The sequence below is a fragment of the Nothoprocta perdicaria genome, unplaced genomic scaffold (genome assembly GCF_003342845.1).
Source record: "Nothoprocta perdicaria isolate Ctin4 unplaced genomic scaffold, notPer1 scaffold_188, whole genome shotgun sequence".
In the NCBI taxonomy this organism is placed as follows: Eukaryota; Metazoa; Chordata; class Aves; order Tinamiformes; family Tinamidae; genus Nothoprocta; species Nothoprocta perdicaria.
The window spans coordinates 403,319-421,884 of NW_020455071.1; the positions used below are offsets into that span (position 1 = coordinate 403,319).

The 18,566-nt window shown below is 36.8% G+C and overlaps 1 protein-coding gene across 2 annotated transcripts in view; it reads left to right on the forward strand.

Moving 5' to 3' along the window:
* EPHA3 (EPH receptor A3) overlaps positions 1-18,566 on the forward strand; it is a 192,328-nt gene that overhangs the window by 47,870 nt on the left and 125,892 nt on the right. For both annotated transcript variants that reach the window (XM_026036932.1, XM_026036933.1), the window contains exon 2: positions 2,242-2,902. In XM_026036932.1, coding sequence (XP_025892717.1) covers positions 2,308-2,902 — 595 coding nt within the window. In that variant the 5' untranslated portion in view covers positions 2,242-2,307. The remainder of the gene's footprint in view (positions 1-2,241; positions 2,903-18,566) is intronic.

Genomic DNA, 18,566 nt, shown 5'->3' on the forward strand with positions numbered 1-18,566 from the left:
TCTCTCTTTCCTGCTGTATCAGCATTGTGCTCTTATGTTTATCTTAGATGCTTTTTGATGGTAATATTTTCCTCATCTCTGTGCATCTCTTCTTTCCTAAAATAAGAGCCACCTTCTCTGTAGCTTTTTGAGGAGCATCTTCATTGTATCTTCTCAGTTCCCCTTCCTCCCCGTCGCTTTTCTTTGAGATTCAAAGGTAACCTTTCTTCTATTCCCCTTTACTTTCCTACTCCTTKATGTTTTAACTTTTAGCTATTCCTGTTATTTCAGGAATATATTAGGGAATTTAGGTCAGAAAGATGACAGTATGAAGTGAAATTATATTTTTTCATTAAAGAGACCAAGACCATGGCTAGTTTCGCTTTGATCTGAAGTAAGGCGTGAGTTTAACACTTTGCGGAATGGAGCCTTATGGGGTGTGGTGGTCAGGCTTGGCTTGAGAAGTCCTTTGCAAATGATGCACCAGAAAGACAGGGTGCTGTGTATTTTATTTTATTTTATTTTATTTTATTTTACACAGCAATTTACAATGAGAATGACTGTGCTAGCCTTCATCTGGGCCCCTGAAGTCAACAAAACAGTACTGCCAGTACTGCCAGTACTTAAAAAAATCTCAGAATTTTATTATGCAGTGTGCATATTGGGGTTTTCTGGTGTGGGTTTTTTTTTTTTTTTTTTTTTTTTTCCCTCTCAAAATTCTGGTCCCTGGGATAAGGACCTCACTCTGATTTTTAGATAAAGTAATTGCATTGCTATTATAACTTCAGAGGACAGAATTACAAGCAGAAAAATAAAAACGAGAACTCAAAATGCTGGCGCTTCAGAAATCTCACAGAAGAAATCTCATGGGGCATAGGAGGGAAATTGTCTGAATTTCTGATGGCTAATTTTCTTCTTAATGTGTCTTAGAATTAAGATCACCTGGGGATGGCAGTACTATATCTTATTGGGGAAAAATGCRGTGGATGAGTAACATAAATTAAAGTCATAGTGCTACTTTAATTTTGGTCATAATTTTTGAATTTATCTGCCTGATCTAGTGCACATTCTGTTSTGGATACTCTAGTTGTATTTTGAGTGGATTCTTTTAGTTTAGTTCTTTCCAAGGCATTCACTGCAGTACTGGCAGTTTTGTAACTCTGAACTGTGTTGGTCGAGTTAGCCCTGGGCGTGGGGTTGGTTCCTACATTCTCTAATGTTTAGTATTAAACATCCAAGGATGCCAGAGCACAGTTCCTCAAGCCATATTCTCATCAGAAACATTGGAATGTCTCTAGTGATGTAATATAGAAATATAGCTATTTATTAATCTTTGCTACTTGTTTGTTCTTCTTAATTATTTTAAAAATTAAAATAAAATAGGATCATCTATTCAGGGAGGATACCAAAAGAGGCATCTTAAATCAGGTGATCAGGTTGCACGCAGTGAATGATTATCCTTAAATGCTAGCTTTAAATATCCCAATAGACTATTTTTTCCAMCTCCTCCGTGTGATTGACAAATTAGTACAATGAGTGTGATTTCAGAAATCAGGTTTGGTCCATAAGTGGGAATCTCTTTCCTTCTTTGTCTGGTGCAAGTAAGTTTGTCAGATAATGTATCCAAAAGAAATGGCAATGTAACATTGGAAACTGGACCAAATTCGACTTTGTTGTGAGGACATATACACCAAACAAAATCAGCTGTCATGTTTTGAATAAATTTAAAGCAGTAATATGTTATTGTGACTATATAGAATGCTGGCAATGGATTTTTTATTTATTTTTTGGTAACGTTTTATCTCTTGTTTCATCTTTGAGCTGAAAGTGGGCTCTGGCAGTCAAAAGAAGTTTCTGTCCTAGTGAAGCATCACATTTGATGTGAGGATGCTCATAATAGAGACATTTGGGGATCATGATCAAAAAGACAGCTTTGCATATGTCTTGCAATTTTGAGTAATACAGGGTGACTGCAGCATCTCTTCTATGCCATCTGGAGGTAAATTGGCAAATACTGACTTCCTAATGGTGACTTCTATGCTTATTGAAGAAATTTGTATGTTTTAATAGAAAAAAAGGCAAATACGAGTTCAGACAGACTTCAGTGTCCACCTTACTCTGATGTTCTTCAGTGTGAGATCAAACCATTTGTGATTATTGTTTTTATTGTGTTTCTTTTTTTTCCCTCACCTTTTGTCTCTAAATGTGTTATTATTGGTGTGAATGCTAATTTTAAAATATTTCCTTGTTCTTTCTCTATAGTGGGAAGAGATTAGTGGTGTTGATGAGCATTATACTCCGATCAGAACTTACCAGGTGTGCAATGTTATGGACCACAGTCAAAACAATTGGCTGAGGACAAACTGGATTCCACGCAACTCAGCTCAGAAGATATACGTGGAGCTCAAGTTTACCTTGAGGGACTGCAACAGTATCCCTCTAGTTTTGGGCACTTGCAAAGAGACCTTCAACCTGTATTACATGGAATCTGACGATGACCACTTGGTAAAGTTCCGAGAACATCAGTTTACAAAAATTGACACCATTGCGGCTGATGAGAGCTTCACCCAAATGGACCTTGGGGACCGAATTCTCAAGCTGAATACAGAAGTCCGCGAGGTGGGGCCTATCAGCAGGAAAGGCTTCTACTTGGCTTTCCAAGATGTAGGTGCATGCGTTGCCTTAGTCTCAGTGCGAGTGTACTTCAAGAAGTGCCCTTTCACTGTCAAGAACCTGGCCATGTTTCCCGACACGGTGCCCATGGACTCGCAGTCGCTGGTGGAAGTGCGCGGTTCTTGTGTCAATCATTCCAAGGAGGAAGAGCCACCCAAGATGTATTGCAGTACGGAAGGAGAATGGCTAGTGCCCATAGGGAAGTGCTTGTGTAATGCTGGCTATGAAGAAAGAGGCTTTGCGTGCCAAGGTAACCATGCACTTCATGTTCACAGTTCAGCTATTAACAGGGGCTTCGCTTTCTGTCCCTGCTCTGTGTATTGGGTCATGCTAATCTTGGGCAAATTCTTGGGAGAAATAAATTAGATGAGAAAATTGCCATGAATTTTTTTTTCTTTTCTGCTCTATGTAAATAATGTAATATGATTTTTAAAAAATATTTGATAAGGATGAGCAATTGATTTTTAGTCAATACATGATTTTAGTCAACAATGAGTTTAGTCTCTCTTAGCAGTCTTTTGGATTTCCTTTCAGTAGACTGCATTTTTCTCAAATGCATTGTTTATGTCAAAGTATTTGAAATTCTATGTGCATTTTTTACCTATGTAGCTTGACCTGTAAGTACTTAATACTTGCTGAGCTGTGTTGATTATCTGGGATTGGTCAGATTGTTTCAGTCCCTAAATGTAGGTATGTTTGGAAAGTGAATATTGAATTTTGAAATTGCATTTTGCTGCATTGTTAATATATGCGAGTCAAAATCATTTTCTACAAACCTGTGGTTTCTGCAAACTGTGGTTATGTGAATGCTCCTGAGAGCTGACTCCAGCAGCAATGGTGACGTTTTCCAGAAACAGGTCTTTTAAGCATTAGGAATTTTATATGAAAAATGCATATTACATTTATCCAACCTTAATGTTTAGCAGAATGATGAGGATTTATATTGTGCTTTTTACATAAGTAAATTTTGGATTTTTCTGCTAAATGAATCTCTAGCCTGATCTTTTTGCAGAGTGCCCAAAGGGTCCTGCTGGGATAGAAGGGGCATTTATTAAAATAAATAACTTAAATATATACATATGCATATATATATGGAGATACCAGTGTTGGAAGAAGTAGCATTTGCAATAATTACTGTAGTTTGCATGGGCTTGTGTATGTGTTGGTGCATATGTGCACAAACCTTGGTAATAAGCTGGCTGTTCTGCAAGTCTCTGCGAGAGCCTGCTGCTTTTCATCGGTCCTACAGCAGCCTGTATGGAAAACATGAGCTCTCGGGAGCTGCTGGGAGTCTGCTGAACTGGGGCAGCATGGCCAAGGGGTTGTAAGCTCTGTTGCTTTACTTAACGTGRCTTTTACTTGGACTTCACCAAGGAGGAGTTGGGAGGAAAGGGGTATGAATGTATTTTATCTAATTATTGTTTTTAAGTGAATTTTAATTTCTCCCAGGAAATGAGTTAACCAGGGAGATCAGTCTTTGAKGCTTTTGTGCAGTTAGCTCTGGATACTAAAGAAAGGAAAAAAACTACTATGGAGTGTGGTCATGAAACGAGGAGAGGATATTTTATTGTTCAGAGCTAATTTATGTAGGGCTTCCTGTAAGTACACTTCAAAATGCTGAGACACTGGAGATGCTCTTCTAATCATTCATTAATTATTTAGCCCATGCCCTGTAAAATGACTGAAAGATGGTGGTTAGGTATTTCAGTTACACTTGAATACAACAAGATAACCACTTCAGAACGTGTCAGAATAAAACTGAGCAAACAAAGGTTGGGTATTTTATTAAAAGCAGATTCTCAGATGCTTGGATAGGCAAGGCATTCCCTATGCAGTTCAGCAGAGGTTGGGGTAAGTGCACATATGTGTAAGAGGATATTTGAGGGTATATTATGAGGACTATCATTTCTTACTACCATTTCTCTGTATTCAGCTTTTGCCTTCGAATCCATATGTTGATCAAGGGAGCTATATATGATGAAACTGTTAACAACAGGTCTTTATTCTGGTGAAACACACAATCTTTATCTAACTTTTATTGGGAGCCATGCTTATCAAATATTTTCAACGTGGTGTAATAGAAATGTTATTACAAAAGCAATAATCCAGAACGGCGTGGTGGTTGGCATTAGTAACTCAGCAGGAGTGGGAAGCCTGAGAAAAAGAGCTCTGTTTTCTCCTACATTTTGACCTTACGCTCAGGACAGCTCCTTTGTTCGTCGTTTTCTTCTGTCCTCTTGCTCTTTCTCTTGTAGAGTTTGAGTATGGGAGTTTTGTTTGTCAACAGAAGGACAACAGAGTCAGGATTATAGACATTGAAGAACTCCCTAAATGGAGCTTCCTAAATAGGCACGGGCTGGCATTAGGGCAGAATCGGTGGTAAATAAATAAATACATAAATAAACTTGTATTTCAGTCAAAGTTTGAAAATGCAATGACAAACTAGAAATCCTTACTTTCTCAGTAAGTTACTAATAAATGTGCTGTTTGTCACCACTTGATTCTACATTCCGACTGCTTTTGTTCCCTGCCACTACATTTAGTATCTGTTTTCAGATACAGTGTCATTTTGCATTGGCATCTATTTAAATCTCACAGAGAACAGCTTCTCTTGGTGTGGGGGAAAATATTAAGGGTCAGTCATGCCCTCAAGTGCATAATCAGGAAAACAAGGCTCTAACCTTGTTACTGTGGTTTCGGAGTTGGATTTTCTTAGCACAAATTTGTTGAGTGTTTTGATCTTGAATTTCCTACGGCTTTCCCCAAGTTATAGGACTGACTTGAAGAAAGGCTACCAGTTTAATGCGGGGGCTTTATGATGATTCTCTGAGATTTGCTTAGGCATGAATTGAGTTCCCATGGTTTATTTCATTACATCTCTGGACTTAATGTCCAGAGACGTTTCTTGAGACATGGCAGAGACATTAACTTCTCACTACATCTGGACTGGATGTAATCTGCAGTATCAGAGTTGAGAGAAATACACAAGGCATATTATGAAGTATGGGAAGTTCTTCACGTACAAGAAGAAAATCTTATGRATATATTAAGTGTTCTTCTCCAGTCCCTGAAACAACAGAACAATTTCCRATTTTCTATTTTCTCCAGTTCGATCCAAATGTCCCTGGCTGGTTAAATGCCTTTCTCTGCTTACCACAGGAAACTTTTTACAGATTAATACGTCTTAGATTTAGAAAGCTTTAACTACTACTTTTTCTACTAATTTTGCTTCTTACATTCCACTTTTCTATTCTTTCTGTGTCATGATTTTTAAACATTTCTCTGGGAATTCAAATACTTATGGGCAGGCTCTTTCTTACTACTTGTCTAGTTATTTCAGTACACTACAAAAATATTTGAAAGGAATTTAATAAATTAATCCTTCTATTTTCTGTTTCTATAATCTCCATATATGTATCTTTTCTTTGATTTTTTTTTGAAACGTATGCAGTAAGTTATTTTGTTAATATAAGTTGCTTCATTAATTATTCACAAATAAATTTTACATGGGAGAGTATATTTCAGCAAGCTGGGTTAACTCATTTTAATAAAATAATTAAATTTAGTTTTAAGTCCTCGGGAATAACGATGCTTCTCACAACCCCAGCTCATCAGAAGAAAAGGTGAACAGCAGGCAAGGTAAGATCCTAATTTGGGCAAAATCACATTAGACTGTTGCCTGCTTYTTTGGTTTCTTTGTTTTGTTTTCCTTATGTGTTAACTGAAGTATATATTAGTTAGCTAGATACAATATATGTTAACAAAAATAAATTTACTAGGACATATGGACTGCATTTCTACAGCTTTGTTAGCATATGCACCATAGTGATCCTTTCTGTTTAATCCTATTGTGATACTAAATGACTGAAAAGGGCTTCTTCATCACAGTACCTTTGCTAAATTATGGTTTCCTGCTGTTTTTATCTAAATTATGTGTATATAACATCTTCTCTATTAGAATTAATGTATTTTAACTTCCTTAAATCAGGGAAACAAGACGGTTGGAAGCACAGTCTGATGCTTTCTGGCGTTTTTTGATACTGTTTCTCAGCACAATTCATATTTCTCAGTTGTTTCCCCTTAAATAGTCAGAGTGGATCAAATCAAAAGTTTAACTGACTTAATAGTCTTTCTTTGACAGTTACTCAAAGGCAGATTCTTAAGGAAAGAGTATAAGAAGGAATAAAGGGCAGCTTTACTAGGTATACTTGTCAGCTTCTAACAAGCAACTGTTAGCCAACTTTCTAAGACTTAAGATGCATCTTGTAAGTTAAGTTTATATGTAATTGGCACCAGTTCTCTGTCACTTATTAGTTCATGCCCTCCTTTTACGAACTTACTCATATTTTTAGTATCTATAAGTTTTCATGACAGTGAGTGTTGTAACTTAATGTTGTTTTGTATGAAAACATATTTTTGCTCTGTTTGGACTTCGTGCTTTAATTCAATTTATGATTTTTTTCTTATCCTTATGTAATGAGAAAATAAAAGAAAAGCATTCCTTTTTCAACTTCTGCATTAGTAATTAATGATTTTCTATATCTCTCTCACGTCTAGTATCTTGTTTCCAAATTCTCTCTTTTTTTGTGCCTTCTCTATATTTGAGTTGGAGGGCAAACTAACTGTTCTGTTTCTCCTGGCCATCTTGGTCTCTGTATGTATTCAAAGTAAACAATGTGATTTTTATTAAAATCATAATAAGGCCGGCATGCAATATTTAAGTTGCAAGTACACCAGGATTTTTTTATAGTGCCATAATGTTTTGGAAAAGCTCAAAGATCAGCAAGACTGAAGGAGCATTCACATGACCTGCTTCATGAGCGACTTGGATGCAGAGTCACAGTTTTGTTTGGAAATACACAGAGAGAGAGGAGTAGACTTCATGAGGTGAAGGTTGTGTAGTTGGGGAAATAGTATCAAAACAAAAGGGAAAACRTAGGACAAGTGTTAGAAAAAAAGATGTCTTTACTGTTCTGTAATATTCTGGAAAGTGGGACCAAAATTGGAAGCTTCATTTCTGAAGATGTTTTTAAAAATTGCAGTTGCCAGATGATAGAGGAAATCCTGCCCTGACAGATTGGACTAATAAATTATTCCATGCCTAAAGTATCTATTTTGTTGGTGGTTTATTTTGTGCGCTTCAGAAAGCTTAGCTGGACATAGAGGATGGTATTTTACAGGATTATATAGCAAACATACAGTGTGCAGTTGTATATCCATGTGGGAATTCAAGTAAGTGTGAATGTGCTTTCAAATGCTTCCAAGAGATGACCAAGAGATGAAGAGATGACTGAAAGAGACTTCCTATCTCCAGCTATCAAATGGAAAAGTAAATTGGTGGGAATGAAAAGAATGATTTGCCAAGCACAAAATTATATTTTCTACATGCTAGCATTTCAAGGTGTAGTCTAAAATTTTAATCACTGGCATTGAGTAAATCTGAATTACAGTCATGTCTCTGCATTTCGTTATTCAAATTGCTGAGGGCTTTTTTTCTTTTTTGTTGCAAATTTCTTGTGTAGTAACACATAATAAAATGTTAGGTTTTAACCACAAGTGACTGACATATTTTCTATAATAAAACCAGAAGAAAAAAAAAAAAAAAAGTATTTCATCCAGCAATCCTTCCCTATGGGTTTAATTTTTACCAATTAATCAAAGGATTAAATGGAAGGAAAAGGGAAAAGAGAGTGAAGGTGGGGGAGGTGTAGCTCATTCACTTAGCCTGGACACTACAAAAATGGCTTCACAAATTTAACACTAATTCTAAATYATTCAACCCTTCAAGTTATACAGTAAGGATATCCTAAATCATATTTCACTCTCAATTTCTAGAAATATGAAAAGACTCCATCTGTGACTGCTAAATCCAAACTRTCTCATTCACTGCTTAATTCTTTTAGTAGAAAGAATACTGTATTTGAGGTAAGAACGTGTACAACAAAACTATTACTCATGATGAAAAACATATCTGCCCATAGCTTATTTTTCATTTGGTTTAATTAATCATTTGGTTACTGCATAAGTAACTATTGTTTTTATTTGCTTGCTCCAGTAGATAAAAGGTAATTATTTATGTGCAAAGTGAAAAAAGGTGCTATGAGGATACATTTAACTTTGTGCAAATTAAAACAACAAAAACACACATGCTTGCTGCAACTGTGAAGACGGTAACTTTTACCAATAGCTCTGTGACTTGAGACAGGTTATTTACACTTCTGAAATGTGTGAACCTCTGCACAGGAAACTTAGGTTTAATAAAATGCAGCAGATGATCATGTGAAGATCATATAATAATAAAACTGTTAAGGATATCAATTATATGGAATCTGAAAAAAAAAAAAAAAAGAGAATTCACTCCCCCCTCACCCTCCAGAGATTTGAGGTGTATTTTTTTCCTTATATTTGAATTTCATTCACTTTGGATTTTAAAAAGAAGAGATACTGATTTTTTTTTTTTTTTTTTTGATAAGGGAATCTTTATCTTCCAAGCTAGTAAACTAAAATGACAGCAGCTATAAATTATGAATCACTTCATTTGTAAAATATTCATTGTTTTCATTTGGTTCAGATTCTGTAAGTACATAAAAAGCACACAATAAAAGATTTAACTTTGTGCTTAAAATTTATTTAACTCTTATGAAATTTATCTTAGCTAATACTTATATGATTTTCACAGGGCAGAATTATGCTACGCAGTGCTCTTTGGAAGCATTGTAGCCAGTGTTATGCTTCAGACTGTTTCACATTTGGAAAATAGTCAGATTTCTACGTTGTAAATAGTAGATTCAAAATGAGAATTTTAAAGATAAAATTGCATAATGCATCGCACTGTAGTTGAACACATTTGTCACATGTCCTAGGAATGAACAAAAAATACAAATTATCTTGAAATTATTAGAAAAGAGAGACTTATGGATATGATACTGTACAGACCCAAGTCAAAACAGGATATTATTTCACTGCTCTGTGGTTATTTGAGAGAAACCTTTACTAAATTCCTTGCATACTGACAGAAAATTGTAAATAAATATGATCATAAGTATTTCTATTACTCTTTTCTTGTTAAGTGACTTAATGGCAACCCAACATTAGTGTTAATTTAAAAAAAAAATCTTCCTAATATTTCTACCCAAAATGTTTAGTATTGCAGCATCAACATATGACATATTAAGTAATTCAGAATTGATTTTTTCAGAGCGTGTTTTGAAAGTTGCGGGGAAATGGAAATGTCTGCTCAGCACATGAATTATTTGCAGAAGTGTAAAGGACTCTCAGAATGTAACCTAAAACAGCAGAGTTACACTGTGTGTTTATTCTCGTGTGGTCTCTTATCAGCATTGAGCTGGTGCTTGCTGTGCCTGAGAATTCCTTCCACARTGTGCTTTTCTGGCATTTCCTTCCTTGTCCCCCTCTGCTGCTTTTAAAGCAAAAAGCAAACGTAAACATGAAAGCAGTGATATATACTGGCTATAGACCCACACTCCCACAGTTTAACACGTATGTGTGAGCGATGATGCTTCCATCTTATTTTTAATATGGAAATTTGTTCCTGAATTCTGTGCTGCTTACATGCTCAAAACTGCCACTCTTCAATCTTTGTATTTGCAACTATCTTAGGAGTGTCTATCACAGAGACTCTTAAGGGATCTTGCTGGCATTTCCTTAACCTTTGCATTTTAATGGCTTTGCTTCTTCAGAGGCTTTCAGAAGATTAAAAATTAAATTATTAGAATCKCCCTGCACATGTTTTTTTGCTTGTACTGCCTTTGGTGCCTTTGAATGTAAGCTTCCTTGCGAGCTGCACAAAGGCTGCATTGTCAGGGTGGGTTCGGTGAACACACGTTTTCTTCCGTCAGCTTCTTTGCCGCCTGTGTCTGCGGATGGAGGTATTTGACAATCTCTTATTAGTTCCAGAGTGGAACTTAAAAGGCTAATAGGGGCTTGCATTACAACTGACATCTGGTACTAGACTTTAATAGGGAGCAATTGCAGAGAGAACTGCACCTTTTGATAATGTTCGATGGAAATGCTCTTAAAGCAAGAAGCATCTTGAAAGATGAGTGCACGAGAAGACAAGAATCACATACACGTCTGCTGCTCCTCAGCATGAGGAACAGGATGTTGTCAAAACATGCTGCTGGCAGACACCTAAATAACCAGTAATTGATATCAGCCTCATTGAAACATTTATGACTTTAGAGGAAGTATCAGAATTGACTGTGGCCTTGGATTGCCGGCTGAATAACATCGGTCGCATTGGTAACATCTTGCTTTCTTTGCGTTTAAAACTGCATTTGGTGACTGCTGGGTTTTTTTTTTTTCCCTTTTGCTTCTTGGTCGTGTTGTTTGATGTTCAGTAACTTAAACTTCATACACTTTTTAGAAATATGCAGGATTAGAAGTTCAGTGACTAGGATTTGTTTATAGCTTCATCTTTAAGTACCTGTCTGCAATGGATACGTTGACAATTGGTAGGTCTGGTGTGCTAAATCAGAAATAGACTTAAACAAGGACAAATTCTTTGTAGGTCAAGGAGGCAAAGTATTTCACTGCCATGAATCTGTGGGTTCAGTGGTTGTCTACTGTAAGGTTAAGGTTTGATGTGGTAATTTAGAACAGCTGCTCTTTGACAGAAAAATTCACTTTCAGCTAGGGAAGAAAAAAACATATGGTAGAAGTTGACAGTGTGCCAACCCTGAATAGCTGCAAAAGTGATACAGGACAGTTCTCTTCAGTGATATGGCTGAAATAATGTTTTTATGCTTGCCATTGGTATTTTCAGCCTTTATATTTTGTTGAAGCATATCTTATTCTTTGATGTATCTTTTTTAAGTTATTTTAAAATAATCTCTGTGGTACTTCCTTTGTAGTTACTTTAAAATATTTTTCTTTATTGACAACAGTGTTTAAGTGGCAGAGACATGATGTTGTTTTAAAAAAAAATATATGTAAACAGAGTATTTAAACATTGACTTCAGTAATATGAACTTTAAGCATGTGCCCATGCTTAAATTCTATCAAGCTGAGCACATGAGTAAAACAAAATTTAATAAAATTCATCATTTACTATGCTGAGCCTAGGCAAGAGTGGGTCAGCCCATATATAAGGTTGTCATCAGGAATTAAAAATCTTAGGGAAAAATCTTTTGTTCTTCCATTTGGGAGGAATCTGGGATGATTTTAATAATTTTGCATATAACATAGTTCTAGGCAAAATTGTACGTGATGTCTTTTCTCCTTGTGTTTTAATGGGAGAAAAATAATAGAAGAAATTATCTGTGAGTATTCAGGTCTTAGCTCAAAAAAAAAAATGCCAGTAAACAAGCAATCAAAAAGTTAGTTGTTATAAATCAGTAAGACATGTTGAGGAGGTCATCTGTTATCCAGCTGAAGTAAGAAAAGAAGGGTGAGTTAACATTATTTAAAAGTCAGACATTAAACCTGTTCTTTGATGTTTTTGCAGCCTTATAGAAAGTACCTTTAAACAAGACTTGACCTATCTTGAATGGTCCCCTGATCTCTTTACAGCTAATTCCAAGGTTTAAGTGGGTGTATGTATAATTGTTTTATTTATGAATAAAACATGAATGTGTGCTGTAGCTGCTTTTTAATATTATGTTATTTTTAATAAGCCATACATAAGATAAATAAGAATTGCTATGTTGCTTTTCATGTTGAATGGTGTAATATATTCATTATGATTACACAATGAAATGCAAGCAAATTATTAAATATTGCATAGATTCAATGTATGAGGAGTATCCTCAGCTGCTCTAGTATTCTTTAAGTTGCAARACAACTTTAATTCTCTGAAGGTTTATTAGTTTTTTTTTCTTTTTTGGTAATGTGATCCTAATACTGAAGTGACAGGTATGAGCAGTTATTTTAACAAGCTGCTCTTCAAATGTGTTCTAGGAATTTCCAGAATTTGCTCCCATAAGAGTCATGTGGAAAACTAAAAGCAGGGCTGTGGAATTGTGACTTGAAGTGAAGTCAGGGTGTATTAACCATGAGCATGAGCTTTAAAACTGGTGCTCATTTTGAAAAAAAAGTGGTAAGCTACRTAGGAAGCAGGACATAATGGCAGAAGGTTCAGAAATCTGAGTTTACCATGGCTAAAGACCTTTCAATTTAATGAATTAATAGGCCACTCATTAAGCTGCCATTTTTTTTAATTGCAGTGTGTAACCTCATTGACTTTAAGGCCAAATTACACTGTGAAGATAGAGTGCCTCATGTTCAGCACAGCCCATATGCCTATATATTTGTTAACACAGGGGGTGGAATTACAGGCATAATTACTACTCATTCCTAACATTTTATAAGCAATAATCATCTTGTTTCTTATGCTCTGTGAGAGGATATGAACTGGTGATGGAATTARCTGTAAAAGGGAAATTGGCTTCCATATCTTCTCACTAACTACAGCAGATGGTGGAAGAAAGAGAGCTAAGCACATTTTGTTAAAAGGGTCAGAGGAGGAAAGAGAAGAGGAGGAAAGAGAAGAGTGGAGGGGAAAGCTTGTTATGGTAAGTAAAATGCACCTTTATTGAAATCTAAATACTGAAGTTCCTATTCTGAAATGATATACACAAAAAAATCAAAACATATATAGAAAAAGTAAATATCAGCATGCAGCTCCGTTCTGTGCCTAGCTGCTTAAAAACAAAAAAATATAAAAAATGACAAAAAATGATGACAGTTGTAAGGCTGTATTTGGGCATGTGGACTTGAAGTAGGTCTTGCATGGAACTGGCCTGTATATTGTGATAGTAAAGTTAGTAGTAGCAAATGATGAACGTGCTGTATTAATACAGATTTCAAACTTACCTAGACCTGCCATTAACTGAGCCACATCAACTGTAGCCCAGTGAACATCGTCTAAATGAAGTTTTCAGTCATAAAAAGACCTGCCATTTTTACCAGGGCTTCTTCCTGTGAAGACCATGGTGCACAAAAAGTGTTTCTGTTTCTCTTCTAATACCCTGTGAAAAACTGTAAGAATGTTTTCCTGTTGTTTCTTTAAGTTGCTGAGTACCTRCAGTGTCTCAGAAATTATGGAAATGATTTTAAAGGGCCATGTCCTCTCCTGTCCTGAAATCAGTGGACTATTTTTTCCTGGTACAGAGATTGAAGGAGTCTCTATCTAGTGGACTAGTGAGAGCACAATATTAACCCTATTCTGCAGAGTACTAACAGAGGGACACAAGATGATGTGTACAAGCCCTGGCAAGTGGTTATAGTTTCCCTTTGACATGATGGCAGGGAAGCTGAAATGTGATTCGGMGTTTATACCGTCCATCATCTGCACCCTTTGGGAAAAACGAGTTCATACCATGTATGCAAATGGCTCCTGTGGCTTGGGAGGAGGTTTATGTGGAGTGGGATCATGGCAGAAGTGCTCCTGATTTTTCCCAATCCTGCCAATCCCAATCTCTAAGCATTTACAGCTGTGAGGAGGAGAGTATCAGCTAATTAATCTCTGGTGTGGTTTGAGGAAGAAGATAACAGAGGTTTTAGGACCAAGCTAACTCCTGTTCTGGTAATAGCAGTGTTCTGGGTAGTGCTACTGTTCCATTCTAATTCATGATGAATCAGAAATGTAATTCTAGTAATAAAATATGTGAATTTTCACTTGGATTTCTAGTTTTGCTTCCAATTTACTTTGCAGTGTGATAGCAAGGTAATCTTTTACTCTGTTTCTTGCCTGAACAAGTAGACCCTGCTGTTCCCTCCAAAAGTTAAATATTATTCTTTTAACTGGAAAACATACAACCTCCAAATCCATCGTAAAGGCAGGTGTTCGAGCACGAGACTGTTTAACCTAGAGCTTGTTCAACATGGATTAAGGGCTTCTTYGGAGATACATTGTTTTCCTGTGTGATAATTAGTTTCTAGGGCCAGGMTGATGTTTAAATTGCTGGCTTAAAACCAGGCATGCCAACTATCCCAAATTCTCTTATAATTAGAGATTATCTTATAGCCTGTCAGTTATCCATCTGTTGGGAGGCTTCCTTGCCTATCTTGGAACCACAGCAGTCAAGCTGTTACCTCACACTTCCATGATAGCATCTGATCCACAGATTGCATGTCCACCAGGTTGCAACAATCAGCCAGGATATGGTTTGCTTTTTTTATATGACAGTAAATATTCTAGTATACTAGTGTAAATTAATATGTGTCTATGATTACATATGTGGTGGCATAAGTATGATCTCTCTAAAATAGTTCTTTCTAAAGAATAGAAGAGGGAAAAATATGGATTCAGATTATTGGTCATAAAGTATTGATTGCAATCTCTTCATGCTATTTTTATATTATGCTTTAGGATTCCACTGTCTGGAAGGCCTGTTTCTATTGAAATGTATAGTTTGGCTTTTGAATTGTGTCACACTTTTCATTTACCTCTGAGGCACTGGATTGGAGATGGTTTGTAATCAGATGTAGTGAGAGGATGCTGGTGTTCCTCTGGTGTTGACTTCTCTCCAGTTCCTTGGGTGCCGTGGTTTGCTTTCCCACAGTAGGTTAGTCTTTTTGCTAGATTGATATTATGGGATGGGAAGGGGACTTTTTTTCCCACAGGTCACTTTGGCAAAATCTGTCAGAAATTTGTTGTCATTCACAACCTCTTTCCCAACCATATATGAAAATAAGTTTATATATTCACCTCATAAGTCTGGTTGCTTAGAGCTATGTAGAGCTTCTTAAAAAAATACATATATCTTTGCTATTACCGTGACATAGAACTTTGGAAATGCTCTTCACATCTCAGAGAGACTGTGTTTGGATATAGTTGTGGCTTTTGGTCTTTATTATAGAGGGTAGATCTGTTTGGCAGCATGGCAGCCTGTTTTGTGGTGCTTGATGTTGTGTTGAATTTCTTGGATGATTTCTCTGAGTTGCGTAAAAGAGGACCTGCTTTAAAAACCACCCAAACACAAATATAATGTTTTACAGTGTCTTAGCAACCAACTCAGAAACATATACGCTTTCTGGATAATAGTTGTGTCCTTTTAGAAATCTGAGGGAGTTTGTATTTGGTGAAGACCATATGCTCTTCTTTCCTTCCGATTGTAATTATAAAGCGGGAGTCAGCTGAACTTGACTGTGGTTTAMTGCTTCTCTTGAACAGCACCGGCTGTCGTTCACACAAGGTACTATTAAGAGTTTATGTCATGTTATAAACATGACATAAAAAACATTCTAAGAGGCAGTGACTGAGATTTTGTATAGAAATTGACAACAAATTATAGGAAAACGGATATTTTTAGGGCTATAAAATATTTTATAGAATCCCACAGGAATGCCATCAAGAGTATATTTGCAAGGCTTTAAGAAGTCTGAAGAAATAAATACAATACAGAAAGCATTCATAACTACCAGTAAAAAGCTTTCTGAGAAAACAAAGACCTGTTCATTGYAAAACAGGAGTTCTACTAAAGGGAAACCAGTAAAATGACCAGTGGCTTTTTGGTCACTTTTTTTTTTTTACAAGAGTGGGGTCAAATGTAGAGAAGGCAGGCGGAGGAAGGCATAGTTGCTAAAATATAAGCAGCATGCCTTGCCTTCTGTACCAGCAGCTCTTCCTAACATCAAAGCATCGATTTCTCTTTCCTTTGTTGTTGCTGACATGACTTCTCACTTCACCTTCCCACGCTGTGAAGAGCCCACAGACCTTTGCACAGGCCACTTTTTTTTCCTCAGTCCGTGTTTGTTGTGCTCCTGTTTGGGTAAAAGCGAGTGGATGGGGAGGGAAAGCGGCTTTCTCTCCTCAAACAGCTGGCGGGCCTCTTGACAGAGGATTGATGTTCGTCGCTGGCTCTCAGTAGGAGCTGGTGGGACCTGTGACTGAGACGGATGGTTGCCCATTGGAGCCYGGCAGCAGCCCGGGCGAGGGGGAAAGCTTTCCTCATCAGCCAGGCTTGCATTTACCTTCTCTAAAGGCGGGCGAGGGGGSAGCGGGCACCTTGTTGTGCATTGTTGTTGTGGTTACATTGGGCTCACCAAGTCTCTCTGCTTGCTCATAGGGCCCACTCTTGCCATCTCTGAAACCCATTGCGAAGGTGCCGTTGATTTGAGGAGAATGAGCCAAGCATTTCAAACAAGCAAGAAATTCATGGGCAGAGGAGAATTTGTGTGGCTTCTTGATAAAATGATATTCCTTTGAAATAGCAGTATCTCTCTGTGCAGTTAATGAATAAATTTCCCTTTGTTTTTGTGAAATACCTTACCAAACATTTTTTATTAACTCCGCATAATTAGGAGTGGTCCAGTTGTTCAGTAGGCTCCTGTGCGGAGATCTTTTGCTCTGTCAGGTTTTTCAAAACTTCTTTGTGCTGTATTATAGTTTAAATTGTGAAACAGTTGCAGGACCAGTAATACCAGTCAGGTCATATTCATGTAGATTGCAGGTGGTCAGGCTTATAGGGCTAGTTACAGAACTAACATGACCACAAACTTGTACCCATTTCAGTGAAGTGCATAACATTTGTGCAAATCTGATTTAAGTGCATATATTATCCAGTTAAGATAGAAGAAATTGGCCATGTGATCTTACTGATACAGGGAGCCCAACTTTCAAATGATCAATGCAATATGCAGTTCATGAAATTCTTTAGCAAATATCGCATCTGAAAATAGCTTTTAACAGATCATCAGCTGAGCTTCACCAGCACAAATATTTACAGTACCCACGTATGAGTGGGATGTAACTTGCTCCAGCTGAAATTTGTGTTAGGATGCAGATGACTGTGTCCTGACCGTTTATTTTTATAGCTCTATAGTTTTTATATTTTTATAGCTTTATAGTTACTAAACTCAGGGCACAATTTTGCCAGCCTTATCTATACTGAGTAATTCTGAGGAATTTAATGGAGCATTTGTAAAGCAAGCTTTTTTATTTACTTTTTCAAAATTATTTATTATCACTTCCAAAAATATATAACCAGTTGCATATGTAACATATCTTGTTACAGAAGAATTATGATATTCTGAAGCCTTTATTTCTATTGCTTTTATATTTGTATTTGATAGATCACAGTTTCATTACACAGCTAGAGCTGTGTATAGCTGTTTGTAGATAGAGCTTGAACTTGCAATACTCTAAAACAATTTGCTGCTGTAATACTCTCTGCTTATAATTTGGGAAATCTGCATAAGTGCCTGTGAACTGAACCTCTGAGGTGCTTGAAGCCTCTGGGTCCAGGGTTCTGCTTAAGTTCATTTTAATGCCTTAAACTGGCCTTTTCCCCCGCTTTTGCCTTGACATATATTTTCTCCCTCTTATCCCCATGCATTTATCTGTGTACAGATGCATGTGCATACACAGCTATATCCCAGAAACAGATGAACTGAAAGGCTGGCCTTGAATCATTTTGCATGTCTCAAGGGAGTAACTTATAAAATGCAGGACAGAGAGATTTATTTGAAAACATATGGAAACCACGGGGGTGCAGCCTGAAGAGACTACTTGTCCCAGCATGTGACGCTCCGTCTTAATCTGAACAGAAACTGTTGGGACTGGGCCAGATGACCCCGTGCTGGGCCTGGCAGTCTTCATGAACTAAGCTTGAGACTGACCATGGGACGTATTTTGCCCACAGGCCACTGCTGCCATATAAAATATTGCTCTGTCTGTAGCGCCAAGTAGCAAAACTTCCAATGGCAGAAATGCGTCTAATAGTAACTGTGTTAGGAGGTGACTGATGAGCGTTTCTCATTTCCTTTAACAGCACATAGTACTAATGCAAAAAGAAATCAGTGTAGTATGAATTTAACTGAATTGACAGAGACAAACTGTCGCACAAACTGTAATTGCTTGCCTTAAATCAGGAAGGTCTGACTTAAAGCTGGATTTTAATGACTTGGCTATCAAGCATTATGTGGTCAAAAAGAATCAAAACTTTAGGTGG